At 39.4% G+C, this 20,070-nt stretch overlaps 1 protein-coding gene across 1 annotated transcript in view; it reads right to left on the bottom strand.

Annotated features, from left to right (window-relative positions):
* Positions 1-20,070, bottom strand: part of LOC139717870 (rab GTPase-binding effector protein 1-like) — a 60,075-nt gene that overhangs the window by 38,273 nt on the left and 1,732 nt on the right. The window contains exons 3-6 of the mRNA XM_071629359.1: positions 19,605-19,694; positions 11,191-11,256; positions 3,527-3,598; positions 881-970 (exon numbers count right to left, since the gene is read on the bottom strand). Of these exons, the coding sequence (XP_071485460.1) occupies positions 881-970; positions 3,527-3,598; positions 11,191-11,256; positions 19,605-19,694 (318 nt within the window). The remainder of the gene's footprint in view (positions 1-880; positions 971-3,526; positions 3,599-11,190; positions 11,257-19,604; positions 19,695-20,070) is intronic.

Genomic DNA, 20,070 nt, shown 5'->3' with positions numbered 1-20,070 from the left:
AGCGTTATTCCAAAAAAAGATTTTATAATCTCTTTGGTTATTCCACACATTTCTTAGGCATAGGCCCTACCTGCACATTTTGGAACGAAATTCGACAATCCTACAGGCGTACCACAACTATGTTTTACTTTTAAGGACGCAGACGATAATTTTGCGTGTCGGATGCAAATTTCTGCCGTTGGCATAGTTACGAGCTTGAAGTCCTACGTCATCTCGATTCTCTAACGGTATAGTAGGCCAAAATAAGTTCGAGAATCACCGACATAGCTGACGGAACAATGCTGTTTAAGACGTAGTACGCACATTTGACAGTTGCCGTGCTCACAAATTACGCGAAATACCCGTAATTTGCTCCCCGATTAACTTCTGTATGATATCAAATTATTGTAATGAAGTTTGAGCTCGCGGTCACAGACAAAAGTGCTTAAGGTCTGTCTGTTGTCAGTCATACATTTCTCATTACGAAGTCGAAGAATTACTACAAACTTGTATGTCATACGCACATCTGCACCTGGGACAGCCCACCAAACTAACTACTGCGTCGCACATTTACGAATGGGCGACGGACCGAAGAACGCGGTCGTTCCAGGTTGGTTGCATATCCTGCGTCTCCCATCCTGCGTCTCCCATCGAAACTCCCTGATGTGTCTTTTATTCACTTCGACCTCTTGTACTAACACTCCAAACATTAGAAAGTAACAGAGAAAAAATAGTTTTTACTATCCTTTTAATCCCCCCCCCCCACACACACACATGACAGTAGAAGAACATCCACCCTCCATCGTCTCATTCCCGAGTTGCAAACAGTGTAATACCAGTTACAGTAGCATACAGCTAATGTTTGATTATATATTTGGAATAATTATTATGCCCAACTTACCAGTACACATCCGCATCTGCTGCATTAGCTGTGGACATTCATCACACTCCCTCTTAAACACAGCCTCTTGGTCAGGCTGAGCGTTCAGACCTGCAGGGACGAAACAAATAGAGAAACTATCATGAAAGTTTTAACATCAACTAGAAATGTCGCTAAGGCGACTGCTATGCCTCCGCCATAATGCATGATTCTCCTAATAAGTCTATAGTACATGTGGACAATGTATAATTACATTTTCACAATATTGGCAAAATATTGAAATCACATGTTTGTCACAAATGTGTTGAATGTTCACCTTCCTTTACCTAGGTTTAATTAGCTGAATAGGAGAGCATGTATTTGGGGATTCAAGGACTTTAACTTGACTTTGACCCATTCGTAAGTGTATGAATACTGTAATTTTCAAGGTATGGAGAAAAAGTGTAATTTCTGTATTGAAAAGTACACTGTTACCATTTTCTTTTGGCCTTTGACCCTAAAATTCATAGGATAATCACTGTCAGGCAGAACATGCATAAATATGTAGTAAGTTTCAAGATAACTTGAGCAACTTCTGAGATATGGAGGAAAAAGTTAGTTCAGCACTTTCCCTTGATCTTTGACCTTTTGACCTTTGAGGCAAACCCCCCCCCCAAAAAAAAAAAAAAAAAATAAGGAGAAAAAGAAAATTTCCCGATAATCTAGGTTATACATGCATACACCAAGTGTAAAAAAAAAAAAGCTGGCATTACATAAATACATGTATGAGGAAAATAGTAAAAATTTGAAGTGTTGCACTTGACCTTTGACCTCGACCTTTGACCTATGAACCCTAGATTCTCTAGATAATAACTGCCAGTCAGTACGTGTATATATACTATGTTCCATGAAGATACCTTGAACAATTTCCAAGGTACGGAGAAAAAAGTGAAGTTTTAATATCTTAACTTGACCTTTTGACCTTTGACCTTTGACCTCATGACCCAAAACTTTCACCAGAGAATCTTAATTGGGTAATACATGTATGCACTAAGTTTCAAGAAAATATCTTCAGGCATTGCATAGATATGGAGGAAATAGTGAAATTTTATGTATTTGACCTTGACCTTTTGACCTTTGACCTTGACCATGTGCACCCAAAAGTTGATAGGCACAACTTCACCCCCTAATACACATACATGCCAAGTTTCATTGGGATACCTTAAAAGATTTTGATAGTTACCCTGTCCACAAAATTTATTACGGACGGACGGAAGGACGGACGGACGGACGGACGGACGGACGGACGGACGGACAACCCGAAAACATAATGCCTCCGGCACCACTTCGTGGCGGAGGCATAAAAAAGTTGTGCATAACACACTTTGCGCTCATTAGGATTTTTTCTCACTAATCTGATAAGTAATGCGGCACCTCTTGTAGCTCAAGTAAAGATAGGAAGAGAGAGAGAGAGAGAGAGAGAGAGAAAAGAAGCAATGGCTTAAACACTGCTTAGACTGCTGGCAAATGATGCACACATCATGGACTTATATACAGAGTAAGTTTTCAAGTGCACCATTGTATTTTTGTCATTCAATCTAATATTCACGATAGTTGAAAATGTGTTCTCCTCGGTGAATCGTATTACAGTACTCTCCGCGTAATCGGGTATCGCTTAAACGGGTACTCCGTTTATTTTGTGTATTTTCTGAGGGTCCCATATCGTACAAGCTTTGCTTCTTAGTGGGACCCTCCACTTCCATCCTCATCCTTAGTTGACTTGCATTATACGCTTTATGTATTTAACAAAGATGTAATCGCATCTACTTTTCATTTTCATAATTTTCTTATGTACCTTTTCAAATTTTGTTCTGTATCACAAATATCCCGTGTATATGCAATGTACATAATTTCTTTGTTCATTTTGATGGAGGTGAAAATAAAGTTGAAAGTTGAAAGTTTAATGGGATAGTAATGTCAAAATCAGTTCCAATGCACATTAAAATTACCTGATAATCGGGTTGCCTCTCCGCATGAATGGGTAAAAAAAAATTCTTCTAATCTAATTTCTACCCACATATTATCGCAGATATAACACTTCAAGAAATCATGAATTATTTCACCTAAAAGCAGTGGCGTAACTGCGGAGGGGGTGGGGGGGGGGGGGTGCTCGGGCTCGGTAGCGTTCATGACATCAGTGTAAGAATTATTACTAGAAGTTTATTTATATACCATTTATAGGCAAATTGTTGAATAACAATTTACTTCAAAATGTATTGATACCTTAAACAAGTGGGACTGTTTCAAGTCGATAAAACACGCAAAAAATGTATATTTACAACATGAAAATGCAAAAAGTTCTCACCGTGGGAGGAGGGGGGGGGGGGACAACAGGCACTTCCACACCCTCCTCCCCCCCCCCCCCCCCCCTTGCTCGCTCCCTCGCATACTAACAACCCCCCAGATGATATTCTAGCTACGCCGGTGCCCTTTCCCCCGCTTGATTTCCCTCAAAACACAGTAAAAGTCTAGGGATTGAGAGCTTCCTATATTCCAAAATAATGTCTGTCCAAAAAATCTCGTTACATTTAGTGTCAAAACGCACCCCCCCCCCCCCCTGAAAAAAAGCTGGTGACGCCCCTGCATTATAAGCTAACAGAAAATACGAACCAATGTGTACAGACTTACCCCTCTCTCTTGACGGGGCACCAGGGGAACCAGAAGAATCGCGACCGGGAGCACCGGTAGGTTCTTGGGGACCTGGAACACGAACGAATAAACTCTAAGCGTTATGAAAAAAGGGAGAAGGTCTGTGGATTGTGATACATTGCATTTGCAAATAAAGTCAGTCTTCCCTTTTTAAATAAAAGAAAAGAGCAACAAAAAATCATCGCGATAACAAACGTGCCCGCGTGAACATGCATTATTGCTCGACGGAATGTGGTTCCCTTAATGTTTGTGATTTTTGCTATGCATTATTTCTAGCAAGGGGTCCGTTTGACCATGGAGCTACTTGTAGCTCCATGGTTTGACCATGACTACGGTTTTGTATGTGGTCAACAAATGTGCAATTAGGAGAATATGAAGTGAATCTGAAAGTGTCTGAGAATGAAGAGATAATCACTGCATGCACTATCCATCTTAATGATGTGATTGTAGAAGTGAAAAAGCTTAAATCAGAGAGAGAAGACATGATTGCCAAGATAGATGACTTAGAGAACAGATCCCGGCGCAATAACCTTGTTTTTCATGGTGTGCCGGAAAGCCCTAGAAAAAACTGCAACGAGGTACTACAGGATTTCCTCCATGGATTTGTGGGCTTATCTCCAGATGAGTCTACATTCGAGAGATGCCATCGCACACCAACCTCACCAAAGAACCCGTCTCCAGATCAGAAAACATGTCCGAGAGCCAAACAGGTGGCCTTCACATCATACACCGTGAAGGAGAAAGTACGGAAGGCATGCATTGTCAAACTGAAGGAGAGCAATTTTAAGGGGAAGAAGATCTTTGTGTCAGAAGATTTTTTTCAAGCGTGTTCTACAAAATCGGAGAAACAAGTTGGATCTCATCTAGCGCTTGAGAGATGAGGGGAAGAGGCCCTTCTTCCTCTTTCCAGACAGAGTGGCCTTCAGGGATCGAGATGGAAAGCTGCACTTTGTTGGTTAACTCAGCACGTTAATTCCTTTTTTTTTCCCTCTGAATACTCCCCAAGAGGTGTAAACGGATGTTGACTTTCACTTGTATAGTATCATTCCCTGAGGCCGTTTATTTTAACTTTATTTTAGCTTCAACCAACGTTACTGCACTGCATTGATTTGTTACTGATATTGTTTGATCAACAACATGTGAGTTTCTACTCTCTGGACAGTCTTTTGGTGGCTCCATGTTTTGTCATGATCTCCGTGGGGGTTTTCAGCGCACGCATTCAGGACCGAGTTTTGATTTTAGGTCCTATATCTCATCTTGTGCTTTCCCTCCTGTATAAAATATTATGTTTGTCTCAATATGTCTTTTTTCATCTCTTTTTTTTCTTTTAATTCATTATGACACTGATTTTGATATGCTACGTTTGTATAATGGCAGCTGTAGTATTTCGTACACGGATATTGTATGCTTTATGAGGTTACAGGATACATTCTGTTGGGGATTTAAATGCACAGGTACTTGTGTGTTTGTAAAGCAGTAATTTTCAGATATTGTGACCATGGAGTTCATTTGGTAGCAAAATGTAATTGAAATTGCGCTCTTTTAATTGCCGTGGATTGCAAGACCATGTGAAAGGAAGGAAGGTTTTTAATATTATGAAAAGTATTAATAGCAATATTATGTCTTTGCAGGATACACACTCAGAAAAAAAAATGATGAGAATTATTGGAAATGTCATTAGGGGGAATCTGCTTGGTTCTCAAGATTTTCATCTAAAGAGAAGGGGGTTGCCACATTAATAAGAAATTCTGGATCTGTCAAGGTCAACTCTTAGGGGCCCTAATGATAGATTTTTGATAACTGATGCACTGTTGAATGGTTTATCTGTAATTTTGGTAAATGTATATGCTCCGAATAATAACGATCCCAATTTTTTATTAGAAGTGTTTGGTGAAGATGAAAATATAATTTGGTTCATCGTTAATTGTGGGAGGGGATTGATTTTAATACAGTCATCAGCCCCTTGGATTACCAGGGTGGTAGAACACGCCACTCTAGTATAAAATCCAGTGAAATGTTGTCGGTCATAATGGAGGATTTTGGATAATGTGACACATGTATATGGAAAAATTTTCATTCCACATTGAAACAATACACAAGGCATCAGAATACCCCGAGGGTTTTGTCTCGATTAGATTTTATTCATCCTTGTTTCAAATATTTTTGTTTTTACATAATTGTGTTAAATCTAAAATTATCCCTGGAATCAAATCATATCATTCTGTTGTTTCTTTGGAGTTTACTAATAATCAACCAATGAAAAGACGGGGATTGGGGAAGCTGAAATGGTATTTTCTAAATCATGATACTGAATTTGTTAGTTTGGTTATTAAAGGATAAGATAAACTACTTCAAAGATATTCACAAAGGTTCACAGTGTAATCCTAATATTTTGTGGGATTCCTTAAAGTGTGTGATTACGGGTGTGTGTATAGAATATACAACTAGAAAAAAAAGAGAGAAAGAAATAGAGAAAAAGATAAACTGCTCGCTGAAATTGGTAGAATAAGGATGAAATTATCCAATGTCGCAAACACTTCAGACCATGATTTCTTTTTTTTATTATTGGAGGAAATGGAAACCAAATCAAATAAAATGTAAGATTTTGAAACTACAGGTCATATTATTCGTTCTAGAGTTCGTTGGTTAGAAGAGGGAGAAAAAAGTTCTAAATATGTTTGTAAATTAGAAAATAGGCAATTGCAAAATAAGAGTATAAACAGATTATGATAGTAAAGGAAATTTAATTGTGGACCAAACTGTTATTTCAAAAGAAATAAGCGATTTTTTATAGTAAACTGTATTCTTGTAAAGATGATGACTCCATAAATGATGTTGGCCGCAGAAGTGAAGTATTTTAGAACAATATTGATATCCCAAAATTAACAGAAGATGAAAAAGCTTCTCTTGAGAAACCTTATATACATATATATATATATATATATATATATACATTATATTTATATAGTTTTTGGCCTGATATTTGTGATATGTTGCTGAACTCTTATGATTATTCTATGCAAAGTGAATTAATGTCTTTTCTCAAAGAAATGATATGATAATTTTACTCCCAAAGAAGGATAAAGATCATCTATAATATAGATGATATTATATTAAGAATTATAAACCTACATAACACTACTGTCAGTTGATTATAGAATTTTACCAAACTTTTTAGCTACTTGTTTGAAAAAAAATACATAAATAGTTTAATTCATTTAGATCAATCTTTTTTTTAAGTAGGATTTATTGGTAATAAAATACACCTTATTTTAGATATCATTGAATATGCTGATATCAATGATATTTCCGGTGTTATCTGATTATATGATATAGAAAAGGCATTTGATAGTGTTAAGCATGATCTTTTGAAACACTTTAACTTTGGAGATTGTTTTATTGATTGGATAAAGGTATGATATACTCAGGAACATAGGCGCCGGAAGTGGGGGGGGGGGGGGGGGGGCAGGGGGGGCGGCCGCCCCCCCCCCAATCCAAAAAGTGGGGGGGGGGGGGCAAAACGCATTTTTGCCCCCCCCCCCCCAAAAAAAAAGCCCCCCCCCCCAAAAAAAAAAAAATAAAATAAAATAAAATAAACAAATAGAAATAATGATAATGAAAATAAATGAATAAACAAAGAAAATAAAATAAATATGTAGATCTATATGAATAAAAGGGAAAAAATAAAGCTACAAACGGCAGCTTTTGGACTGTAAAATGTCAAAATTTTCAAGCTCGCTCGCTTCGCTCGCTCGCATCCAGGAGTTGAGCCCGGTGCGCCTCCCCCTTAATTTCTAAAGCGAAAAACATAGCTACGACGGCAGTTGTTGGACTCTAGAATGTCAAAATTTTCAAGCTCGCTCGCTTCGCTCGCTCACATTGAATCGTTATGCCATTCTCCTAGTGTTGCTGACAGTAATTGCCAGTAGTTGCGCCCGATGCCCCCACCCCTTAATTTCCAAAGCGAAAGATAAATATAGCTACAAACGGGAGTTTGGGGACTGTAAAATGTCAAAATTTTCAAGCTCGCTCGCTTCGCTCGCTCGCATTGAATCGTTATGCCACTCTCCTAATGTTGCTGCCAGTAATTGCCAGCAGTTGCGTCCGATGCCCCCCCCCCCTTAATTTCCAAAGCGAAAGATATAGCTACAAACGGGAGTTTTGGGACTGTAAAATGTCAAAATTCTCAAGCTCGCTCGCTTTGCTCGCTTGCATTGAATCGTTATGCCATTCTCCTAATGTAGCTGCCAGTAATTGCCAGCAGTTGCGCCCGATGCGCCGCCCCATTTATTTCCAAAGTGAAAGATAAAGCTACAAACCCCAGTTTTGGGACTGTAGAATGTCAAAATTTTCAAGCTTGCTCGCTTCGCTCGCTCGCATTGAATCGTTATGCCATTCTCCTAGTGTTGCTGCCAATAATTGCCAGCAGTTGCGCCCGATGCGCCCCCATTTATTTCAAAGCGAAATATGTATATAGCTACAATTAAAACTCCAGTTTTGGAACTGTAGAATATCAAAATTTTCAAGCTCGCTCGCTTCGCTCGCTCGCATTTTATTGTTATGCCATTCACCTTATGTTGCTGACAGTATCTAATTTGTCGATCGTTTCACACCATCATTCCATAATCCATGTAAGGAAAACTTACAATGTTCCTCAATGACTGCGTTGTTGAATGTATCACATTCCGTAATGTACTGTAGTCCCATTATTGCTCACGCACACACGCACAAGCATACAGACCGTCAAAATTACTTTATGGTTCCCCCCATGTTTCGACCCACCGTACGCCACTTTACATAAAATAATAATAATATATATATATATATATATATATATATATATATATAATAGATGTGTGTGTGTGTGTGTGTGTGTATGTGTATATTGTGTAACATATGCATGGTCTAATCTTGAGCCCCCTCCAATGTTTGCCCCCCCCCCCCCAATCCAAAACTGCTTCCGGCGCGCCTGCTCAGGAATACAAAGTTATGTAATGAATAATGGCTTTTTAACTAATTGTATTAATATGCAAAGGGGTATTTTTCAAGGTTGTCCTACACTGCAAAAAGTCCAGTGTTAAATAGTGAACACCTAGCTGGTGTTAAATTTTCGGTGCTCATTTATGGTGTAAAATTAACACCTCCGGGTGTCATTTCCAAATATAAAACTGTTTTTGAAGAGTTTCTTAGTAACTGCACTTCTTGTTGATTTTTAATTTAAACAAGACGATCAAATATTTTACATTAAAATACTAGATTTTTGAAAAATTGTGAAAATAAATTTACACCACAGTAACACCAGCTGGTGTGGTCTCTTATTGAAGCTGGACGGGTGTTAAACCATTGATGTTAACACCAACAAATATCAAATCAACACCATGTGGTGTCATTTTTGAATTAACACCAGTACAGTGTCAAAATAACACCAAGTACAGTGTCAAATTAACACCACGAAGTGTCAAGTGAACACTTTTCAACACCATCACAGTGCATTTTCTACACATGTGGGTGTGGTCCTCTATTGAAGTTTGATCGGTGTTAGATTTAACACCCATGGTGTTAAATCTAACACTGATGTTTTTACAGTGTATATCTCCATATTCATTTTTATTTGTGATAGAAGTAATGACTTGTCAATTCGGCAAAATAACATTATTAATGGTATTTCACTTGGGGACCAGGAAGCAAAGATTTCTTAATTAGCTGATGACTCAGTTTGTTTCATAAATGGTTCAAAGGACTCATTTGATCACCTTTTTGATACTTTGCATATTTTTGGATCAATATCTCACTATAGAATAACAGAAGCAAATCAGAAGCTATATGGATTGGAAGTAAAAAGCCGGGTGTAAGGAAGTTCCTCCTTTAGCTCAAGGAATTAATTAGAAAACTTCAAACTTTAAGTCATTTGGAAATGATTTTTCTCTAAATCTCGGATTTTTTTAAATCTTAATTATAAAGAGAGATTGAAAAGAATTGAACAAACTCTCAATTGTTGGGGAATGAGAAATCTTTCCTTAATTGGTAAAATATGTGTTTCAAAACTGGTGTTACCGCAGCTATTATAATTATTTTCTGCTCTCTGTATAAAGATAACTCCCCTAATTTTTAAAGAACTTAATAAGCTATTTTATAAATTCATTTTGAATGGAGGTCGAGATAGGGTGCAGAGAAAAATGATGTGTAATGATTATCTTCACTGTGGCTTGCGAATGACTGATGTTCAGATGTTCGCACTTGCTCAAAAAAGGTCGTGGGTGAAATGCTTGCTTGATAAAAATTATAATTGTTTGTGAAAAACTATTGAATTATCCTTTATAGAAAAAAATAATCCAGACAGAGATGTGTTATAAAAATCTTATGCTCCTGAATGTATACTCAGGTCTTTGAATATCATACAGTTAGCAGAATCTTCATGTACTCTCTAAAATTATGAGTGAAAATTTTCGTTTTCACTCGTTTTAGAGTGACGTCAGGGATCACTCCCAAATCTTCGAGTGATCCCTGACGTCACTCCAAAATGAGTGAAAACGAAAATTTTCACTCGTAATTCACTCCAATTTCACTCAAAATTCACTCTTTTTTGTATTCACTCCTTCAAGAGTGAAAATTTTCACTCGATTTTTTTTAGAGAGTACATGGTATTGTTTCAGAGAGAAGGCGTCTTTTGTTTATTTCGGACATAAATTTTCAGACCTTGTTTTTTGTCAGTCGTTGTGGTTTAACAGACTAATTCGTTCAAAATCCAAGCAGATTTTATATAATGATACTTGGTATGCTAAAAATGTTCGTACAATTGCGGACTAATTTAATCCACCTTTACCTTGTCATTATAGATTATGTGAAGAATTTGTGTTAAACTTTGAAGTTCTCAACCCGATAGAAGAAAATACAATTTTTTAATTAAACATATTCCTCTTGATTGGCTTGAAAACCCAAGTGTCACAAATATTTAAGCCACGTTGAGTCATAATGAATAATTACAATTGATGTTATCCGTGCAAAGAAAAATAGGCAAGTCTCTTTAAATTCAGGTAAGAAACAAATTTTAAGTAAATGGGCAAACCTATGAAAGGCAGAATTGTTTTGAATAAGCATGATGATTGCTTATGCGATAAGGTGCCTCTTAGCCTCTTAGTCCCAGATAAGTATATGATATAGGCCTACCAGATAAATTTAAATCTCATTTTTTTTTAAAGATAGAAGATGTAAAAATGTGTCTTATCTTTTTATCTGGTAAGTTGAAGAACATGTATACCTTTAAACGATAACAACAAACAGCAGACAGGTGAAAAATATCATTTTCCCTTTATTTTTCAGTTCAAATCAATTCGTGTTTATTTTATTCAAACAGAACAAAATATTCAGACAAGGTACATACAGTGTATGTAAATTTGAATTCACAATACAAATGTAATAGAATGTGGAGACAGCAAGAAAAACAAAGTTTTATGAGCAACTGCCACCTTAACCAAAGCAATTATGATAAAAGTCATATCTAGTCGAACAAATACACGTAAATAGAAATTAGAACCAATGTAACCAAAATCACATATTGAGAGAAATACGATAGACACATAAAAAATATATTTTTTGTATTGGTCATGAGGAAGGACGTACAAAATTAATGTGCGCAGACTTACCAAGCTCTCTTTCAAACTCAACCCCGTGGTCACGCTTAGACATATCAGCGTACCAAGCGCAGAACCCTGTGGAGGGAAAGAGATGGAGATAGATAGATTAAAAAATAGATAGGTGGAGGGAGAGAGAACTAATAAACAAATGTGCCTCATGGTGAACTGTTCACTCATTTAGGATAATTGACCGAGGGGTATTTATCATGTTTATCACGCAAACATAACGAATGGAAACATTAACAGGCTCTCATTCAAACATAGCCCCTTATTACGCTGAGGCGTTTGCAGTTCTGAAGTCGAAAAAGAAAGAAAAAAGACAGAAAATAATGAAGAACAAACAACAAAAATGAAAAAAAGGCATTCACTGAGTGGCAGAGAATTATACCAACGACGAATTTGAACCTGGCCGTTATTCTACTCCAGTATACGCCGTACTCCCATTGCAAATAAACCTTTCCCACCTCTACATAATTATTCCCTGTGGCTTTGAATCCCCCACAGAGAAAATACCTCTCTCTTTTTGTTATAGTTATCGTTAATCTTGTTTGGCATAACCAGCCACAATTTTAGAATAACGAACATTCGGAAAAAGTAACCTTATTTTATTTTCTGGAATCTTCTGGAATAATGAAATCTTCGGAATAAAGAAAATGTAACCACTGATTTCATAATACAGAAAAACATGAAGGCCCTACACGCACAAGCACCGACACCTATATTCCATGAGCCAGGCCAGATATTGGTACCACCTGAAGTGGCAAAACCTTTTTGGTGTCATTTTGTTTGTCTGGCATAGATATGCTTATCAAGCTGTGATAGCATTTCCAAATGAGTAGCTTAGTCATGATAAATTAATTTTTAACCAACTTGGTCTCGTTGTTGTATCCCTGTACTTCTGAATCGAAACTAACCGTTATACAAAGAAGAGCACTGTCTTTTCTGTATGTTCACAAGTGTTCCGTTGTAAACGTGGAGCGCTTAGTCTTTATTCAAGGCAGCGAAGGGAATATCCAAAGGTTATGATGTCCACAGCGCTTACTCTTTATTCAAGACGGCGAAGGATATATCCAAAGCTTATAATACGGTGTATATCCCTTTATCTAAAAACAACAACAAAAAAAGCAATTCCTCGTGAGTTTTACCGTATTTTTAAATTATTTATAATTTTCCGGTGAAAGCGCTACGTTGAAAACGCTAATACCATGCTAATGTCGCTTTATTTCCATCCAACAATGAAAGATAATGCAAAAACAGTGTATTGGTACACAATACACTATAATAAACAAGAGAAGCACTCTGAGAGCGCAGACCTCCGCCAAGCATGCAAATCATTTTCACCACTGATCTTGTTCCACCCATACGTACTTACAGCATTGTGTGCTGAAAGTTGCCTGATTTCCCAAATAGAAGCCTTTGTTACGTCATATACCCTCAGTTGCACGGCGCGCCTTTATATACCCCAACAGAAACTACAGCACGCACTTTAGTGCGCGCAGGCAAACCTCAAATACGCGCAGCCTGAACTCCCAAGTTCATTGACCCTACCTGCCAAAATATCAAAAATCCTTCATAAATTCCCAAAAGAAAATTCTCGGACCACTACCAAAAGTTTGTTACTTGTGTCATTCTCAACCTTTCCTGCAAGTTTCATCCCAATCCGTTAACTACTTTTTGAGTTATTTTGCACACGGACAAACTAACTAACAAACTAACTAACTAACGAACGAACGAACGAACAAACAAACCAACGGTAACGAAAACATAAACCTCCCTTGGCGGAGGTAATAATATTGTAAATGAATAGAGTGATTTTTGTTTAAAACTGATGTATTTGTCGAGAGAATAGTATGAAAAACAGCATAGATAATCCCTTTTATTAGGAACTTTAGATATGATAACGAAACATTGTTCTAGATAAAGACTAAGCGCACCGTATGACAGCTGTGAACATCATAACCCTTTGGATATTCCCTTCGCTGCCTTGAATAAAGACTAAGTGCACTGCCAGAACACCTGTGGACATACAGAAGACAGTGCTCTTCTTTGCATAGCGGTTAGTTTCGATTCAGAAGTATAGGGATATAAAAACGAGACCAAATTGGTTAAAAATTAATTTATTATAATATAACTCATTTGGAAATGCTATCATAGCTTGATAAGCATATCTATGTCCGACGAACAAAATGACACCAAAAAGGTTTTGCCCCCTCAGGTGCTACCAATAACCCATTTTCGGGTCTTGGCCCATGGACTACTACGCTCATATACCCATACACATGGATCACGGCGTTACGATGGATGGGACACGCAGCGGTGGGGACTATATCACGATTATGCCAAACCCGTCTTGCACCATTTCATATTTGCTTGCAATATACATGTATCGAAAGAGTCTACCAAGAAACTTACCTGACTGACGCGATTTGCTGGGACGATGAGTTATTTTGGAGTTTTAAGATTAAAAAATAATAATAATAGCTAGAAAAGCACTCTGAGAGCGCAGACCTCCGCCAAGCATGCAGCTCATTTCCACCACTGATCTTGTTCTTCCATAGAGATATCAGTGATTTCCATCCATACGTACTTTGTGTGCTGAAAGTCGCCCGATTTCCCAATTTGGAAGCCTTTGTTACGTCATAAACCCTCAGCTGCACCGCGCGCCTCGCCCTAGCAGAAACTAGAGCACGCACTTTAGTGCGCGCATGCAAACCTCAGGTGCATACGCTCAGCCTGAACTCCCAAGTTCATTGACCCTACCTGCCAAAATATCAAAAATCCTTCATAAATTCCCAAAAAATTCTTGAATCACTACCAAAAGTTAATCGTTTGTTACTTGTGTCATTCTAAACCTTTCCTGCAAGTTTCATCCAGATCCGTTAACTATTTTTTGAGCTATTTTGCACACGGACAAACAAACGAACGAACTCACTAACTAGAAAAGCACTCCGAATGCGCAGACCTCCGCCAAGCAGTTACTTTCCATCGATGATCTTGCTCTTCCATATGGAGATAAGTGATTTCCACCCACTGAAAAAATGCCCGAGATCCCCAATATAGAAGCCTTTGATACGTCATAAACCCTCAGATGCACGGCGCGCCTCGCCCTAGTATACAAATTTATGATGCACAGGATAGAGTGCGTTAGTGGAGGCGTAGCGCACTCGAGGGTATTTACAATTGTGAAACATGCACGAGGCGAAGCCGAGTGCATGTTGCACTACATTGTAAATACCCGAGAATCTCCACTAACGCCACGAAATAATCCTATGCATCATTTGTTTTATAAAATGGGTCGAAAACTAACAGCATTTTTGACTTACCTTTGTTTGTCAATACCAATCAGCTACATGTAGCACTCGCTCGAGATAGTCGAGTCAAGCACGTCGCACTCGGAAATCCCGCACATGTATACGTACGCCACCACGCACACAAGAAAGGCCGGCCGGCCGGCAGCCCGAACTGGAAGTTGTTTACAGGATTGACAGCGCGTATAGTAGCGCGCGACGCACTTGTAACAACTGATTGAGTGCGCACTGGTACTGCAGTGCAATGGTACTAAAGTAATCAAAGCCCACGTGACTCATTTCAGCGCTTCCTATCCCTAACAAAAAAGTCCTGTGGTACTCCCTGTGGTACTTGTCGGTACCACACAATGTACCACACACTTGTAATGTTACCACAGGAACTGTGTGGTACTGTACCACAGGCTTGTAGGGTACTCACTGTAGTACTTGTCAGTACCACACAATGTACCACATAAATAAATGTTACCACAGGAACTGTGTGGTACTGTTTTACAGGCTCATGTGGTACTCCCTGTGGTACTGGTTGGTACCACACAATGTACCACACAAATATATGTTAACACAGGAACTGTGTGGTACTGTATCACAGGCTCGTGTGGTACTCTGGGATGTACCACAGGGCAGTACCACAGGACATTACCACAGGGCAGTACCACAGGGCATTACCACAGGAAAGTACCACAGGACAGTACCACAGGACAGTACCACATGAATTGTCCTGTGGTATTTTGGGACGTACCACAGGAGAGTACAACAGGAAAGTACCACAGGATACTACCACAGGACAGTACCAAACGACTTGTTCTGTGGTATTTTAGGATGTACCACAGGACAGTACCACAGGGCAGTTCCACAGGACAGTACCACAGAAAAGTATCACAGGATAGTACCACAGGACACTACCACAGGAATTGTCCTGTGGTATTTTGGGACGTAAGACAGGACAGTACCACAGGATAGTACCACAGGACAGTACCTCACGACTTGTCCTGTGGTATTTTGGGACGTACCACAGGACAGTACCACAGGACAGTACCACAGGGCAGTACCACAGGACAGTACCACAGAGCAGTACCACAGGACAGTACCACATGAAAGTACCACAGGATAGTACCACAGGACAGTACCACACGACTTGTCCTGTGGTATTTTGGGACGTACCACAGGGCAGTACCACAGGACAGTACCACAGGATAGTACCACAGGACAGTACCACACGACTTGTCCTGTGGCATTTTGGGACGTACCACAGGACAGTACCACAGGAAAGTACCACAGGACAGTACCACAGGAAAGTACCACAGGACAGTACCACACGACTTGTCCTGTGGTATTTTGGGACATACCACAGGGCAGTACCACAGGAAAGTACCACAGGATAGTACCACAGGAACAGTACCACACGACTTGTCCTGTGGTATTTTGGGACGTACCACAGGACAGGACCACAGGGCAGTACCACAGGAAGTACCACAGGACAGGACCACACGACTTGTCCTGTGGTATTTTGGGACATACCACAGGACAGTACCACAGGAATTGTCCTGTGGTATTTTGGGACGTACCACAGGACAGTACCACAGGGCAGTACCACAGGACAGTACCACAGGATAGTACCACAGGACAGTACCACACGACTTGTCCTGTGGTATTTTGGGACGTACCACAGGACAGTACCACAGGAAAGTACCACAGGATAGTACCACAGGACAGTACCACATGACTTGTCGTGTGGTATTTTGGGACGTACCACAGGACAATACCACACGAATTGTCCTGTGAAATTTTGGGACGTACCACAGGACAGTACGACAGGAATTCCTGTGGTAATTTTCGATGTATACCACAGGAGAGTACCTCAGGAACTGTCCAAAATCCCACAGGAAAATCATAATATGGTGCTATTCCACACAGAAGTACCGCACAGCAAATTAAATTCGTAAGTACCACAGAAAAATGCTACAGGATATTCTTTTTTTTTCTTAGCATTTTATACCAGAGGACTATCACATCAGGAGAATATCAAATAGCAGTACCACACAGGAGTACCACACAGAAAAATTGTAAGGCAGAATCAACTGAAATTCATAACAAAAATACAAACAAAAAAGCACATATTAATATTCCTCAATCAATTGATAGATGAGTTATGCTGTGCATTATAGCAATTGATTTGCCATTACTTATCCTGTCCTATACTCCTATGTACAGTATTACCTATTTAGTGAAAGTGCTGATGTAAAGCATGAGAAATTTCATAAGGACTTCTGTGGTACTCCTGTGGTACTTCTGTGGTACTCCTGTGGTACAAATTTTTACATAGCTCATGAATATTCATAAAAAGCACTCTAGATTTTAGAAAATACATATATGACTTAAAAAGTCAAAGTATTAATGATGGAACTTACTTTGAACTTTATGAAAGATTGTCTAATTATGTTATGTCATTCCCAATATCATAGATATTGTTATGAAAGTGTAATTTCATATCTTGATAATAAAGCATAATCGAGTTAGTAACCATGCCTTAATGCTTTACGGATAGACGGCCATATATATATGTACTGATACGGTCAATGGCTACCTAGGAATAGAATATGACTATATAGATCTATTATAGGACTAGATTGGCACTTGGCCATTGGACTCTCGTTTGAGGTTATATGTTAGGAGTAGGACAGGTTATTAAGTACGGCCATGTTTGTCCTGAAATCCATCACTCACCTATCAGGAATATTCCTTGATATGTGGCTAAAATTCTCCCAGATTTTTTTTTTTCGATCTATCCTGTGTGGTACTCTCCTGTGGTACCATGGAAATGCTGTGTGGTAATGATCGACCTGTGGTACTGTCCTGTGGTACTGTCCCAAAATACCACAGGACAGTTCCTGTGGTACTAGTCCTGTGGTACTGCCCTGTGGTACGTCCCAAAATACCACGGGAATTCTTGTGGTACTGCCCTGTGGTACGTCCCAAAATACCACAGGAATTCCTGTGGTACTTTCCTGTGGTACTGTTCTGTGGTACCGGTCCTGTACTTTCCTGTGGGACTGCCCTATGGTACGTCCCAAAATACCATAGGAATTCCTGTGGTACTGTCCTGTGGTATGTCCCAAAATACCACAGGACAATTCCTGTGGTACTGTCCTGTGGTACTGCCCTGTGGTACTGTCCTGTGGTACCGTCCTGTGGTAATTACCACAGGAGTACCACAGGACTTTTTCGTAAGGTACGTTCTTGAACCCATTTTATAACATAAACTAGGGCACGCACTTTAGTGCGTGCATCAGTGTTGCCAGATGGTGATTTCGGGAACCAAAAAGGTTGAAATTTGGTGATTTTTGAAGTTGTTTGGTGACAAAATTTTAGCCTGGTAACCAAATCAAAATTTGGTGATTTTTGGTAACTTTTTGGTGATTTTTAGACCCATAAAAAATAATCACACTAATTGAAAAAGAAAATGCATTTTGCCCAAAGTTTTCCCCTTATTTCCTGCAGAAACATAACATGTGCCCCCCCCCTTTTTTTTTTAGGTCACAGCGACACACACAAACACTCATAGTCATATATCCATACACATCGTACACATTTTGCACTTAGTGTGTGTGACTACGGTGCGCCGAAAATTGCACCGAGACTCGCGCAGTGTTTGATAAAGGTTTATTGATATAATTTTGTCTTGAAATTGAAGCTTTACCTACGCTTTTCCAAATTTGGTGATTTTTGATGGCTTTTGGTGATTTTTTACAAGCCTTTTGGTGATTTTGCTCTGTTGGGACCTGGCAACGCTGGCGTGCATACAAACCTCAAATACGCCCAGCCTGAACTCCCAAGTTCATTGACCCTATCTGCCAAAATATCAAAAATCCGTCATAAATTCCCCAAAAAGTCTCGGATTATTACCGAAAGTTAATCGTTTGGTACTTGTGTCATTCTCAACCTTTCCTGCAAGTTTCACTTCAATCTGTTCAATACTTTATACTAGTATTTTGCGCACAGACAAACGAACGAACGAACGAACAAACCAACGGTAACGAAAACATAACCTCCTCCCCTGGCGGAGGTAACAAACCAACGGTAACGAAAACATACAGTAACCTCCCCCCTTGGTGGAGGTAATAAAGGTCGCCGGTATACCGACTTTTATTCCAGAACGATCGAGGCTAACTCGGTCTCAGAGTCAACTCGGCCCTATTTCAGACAATAATGCACTCAGTTCGTGATCGCCATATTTTATACATATAGGCGCACGTTCATTTTGTATGCTTTCATTTTGTATGTTAACAGCGTTATTCCCAAAAAGATTTTATAATCTCTTTGGTTATTCCACTAGGCATAGGCCCTACCTGCACATTTTGGAACGAAATTCGACAATCCTACAGGCGTACCACAACTATGTTTTACTTTTAAGGACGCAGACGATAATTTTGCGTGTCGGATACAAATTTCTGCCGTTGGCATAGTTACGAGCTTGAAGTCCTACGTCATCTCGATTCTTTAACGTAGTAGGCCAAAATAAGTTCGAGAATAGTACGCACATTTGACAATTGCCGTGCTCACACACTACGCGAAATACCCGTAATTTGCTCCCCGATTAACTTCTGTATGATATCAAATTATTGTATGAAGTTTGAGCTCGCGGTCACAGACAAAAGTGCTCAAGGTCTGTCTGTTGTCAGTCATACATTTCTCATTACGAAGTCGAAGAATTACTACATACTTGTATGTCAGACGCACATCTGCACCTGGGACAGCCCACCAAACTGAACTACTGCGTCGCACATTTACGAATGGGCGACGGACCGAAGAACGCGGTCGTTCCAGGTTGGTTGCATATCCCGCGTCTCCCATCCTGCGTCTCCCATCGAAACTCCCTGATGTGTCTTTTATTCACCTCGACCTCTTTTACTAACACTCCAAACATTAGAAAGTAGCAGAGAAAAATAGTTTTTACTATCCTTTTAATCCCCCCCCCCCCACACACACACATGACAGTAGAAGAACATCCACCCTCCATCGTCTCATTCCCGAGTTGCAAACAGTGTAATACCAGTTACAGTAGCATACAGCTAATGTTTGATTATATATTTGGAATAATTATTATGCCCAACTTACCAGCACACATCCGCAGACGCTGCATTAGCATGGGACATTCATCACACTCCCTCTTAAACACAGCCTCTTGGTCAGGCTGAGCGTTCAGACCTGCAGGGACGAAACAAATAGAGAAACTATCATGAAAGTTTTCCCATCAAAAAAGTTGTGCATACCACACTTTGCGCTCATTAGGATTTTTTCTCACTAATCTGATAAGTAATGCGGCACCTCTTGTAGCTCAAGTAAAGATAGGAAGAGAGAGAGAGAGAGAGAGAGAGAGAGAGAAGCAATGGCTTAAACACTGCTTAGACTGCTAGCAAATGATGCACCATTATATTTTTGTCATTCAATCTAATATTCACGATAGTTGAAAATGTGTTCTCCTCGGTGAATCGTATTACAGTACTCTCCGCGTAATCGGGTATCGCTTAAACGGGTACTCCGTTTATTTTGTGTATTTTCTGAGGGTCCCATATCGTACAAG

This window comes from Diadema antillarum, unplaced genomic scaffold (genome assembly GCF_040938485.1).
Source record: "Diadema antillarum isolate AM-2024a unplaced genomic scaffold, OU_Dant_1.0 scf00000084, whole genome shotgun sequence".
In the NCBI taxonomy this organism is placed as follows: Eukaryota; Metazoa; Echinodermata; class Echinoidea; order Diadematoida; family Diadematidae; genus Diadema; species Diadema antillarum.
The sequence above is the reverse complement of the archived record's forward strand: the minus strand, read 5'-3'. Positions and strand labels throughout refer to the sequence as shown.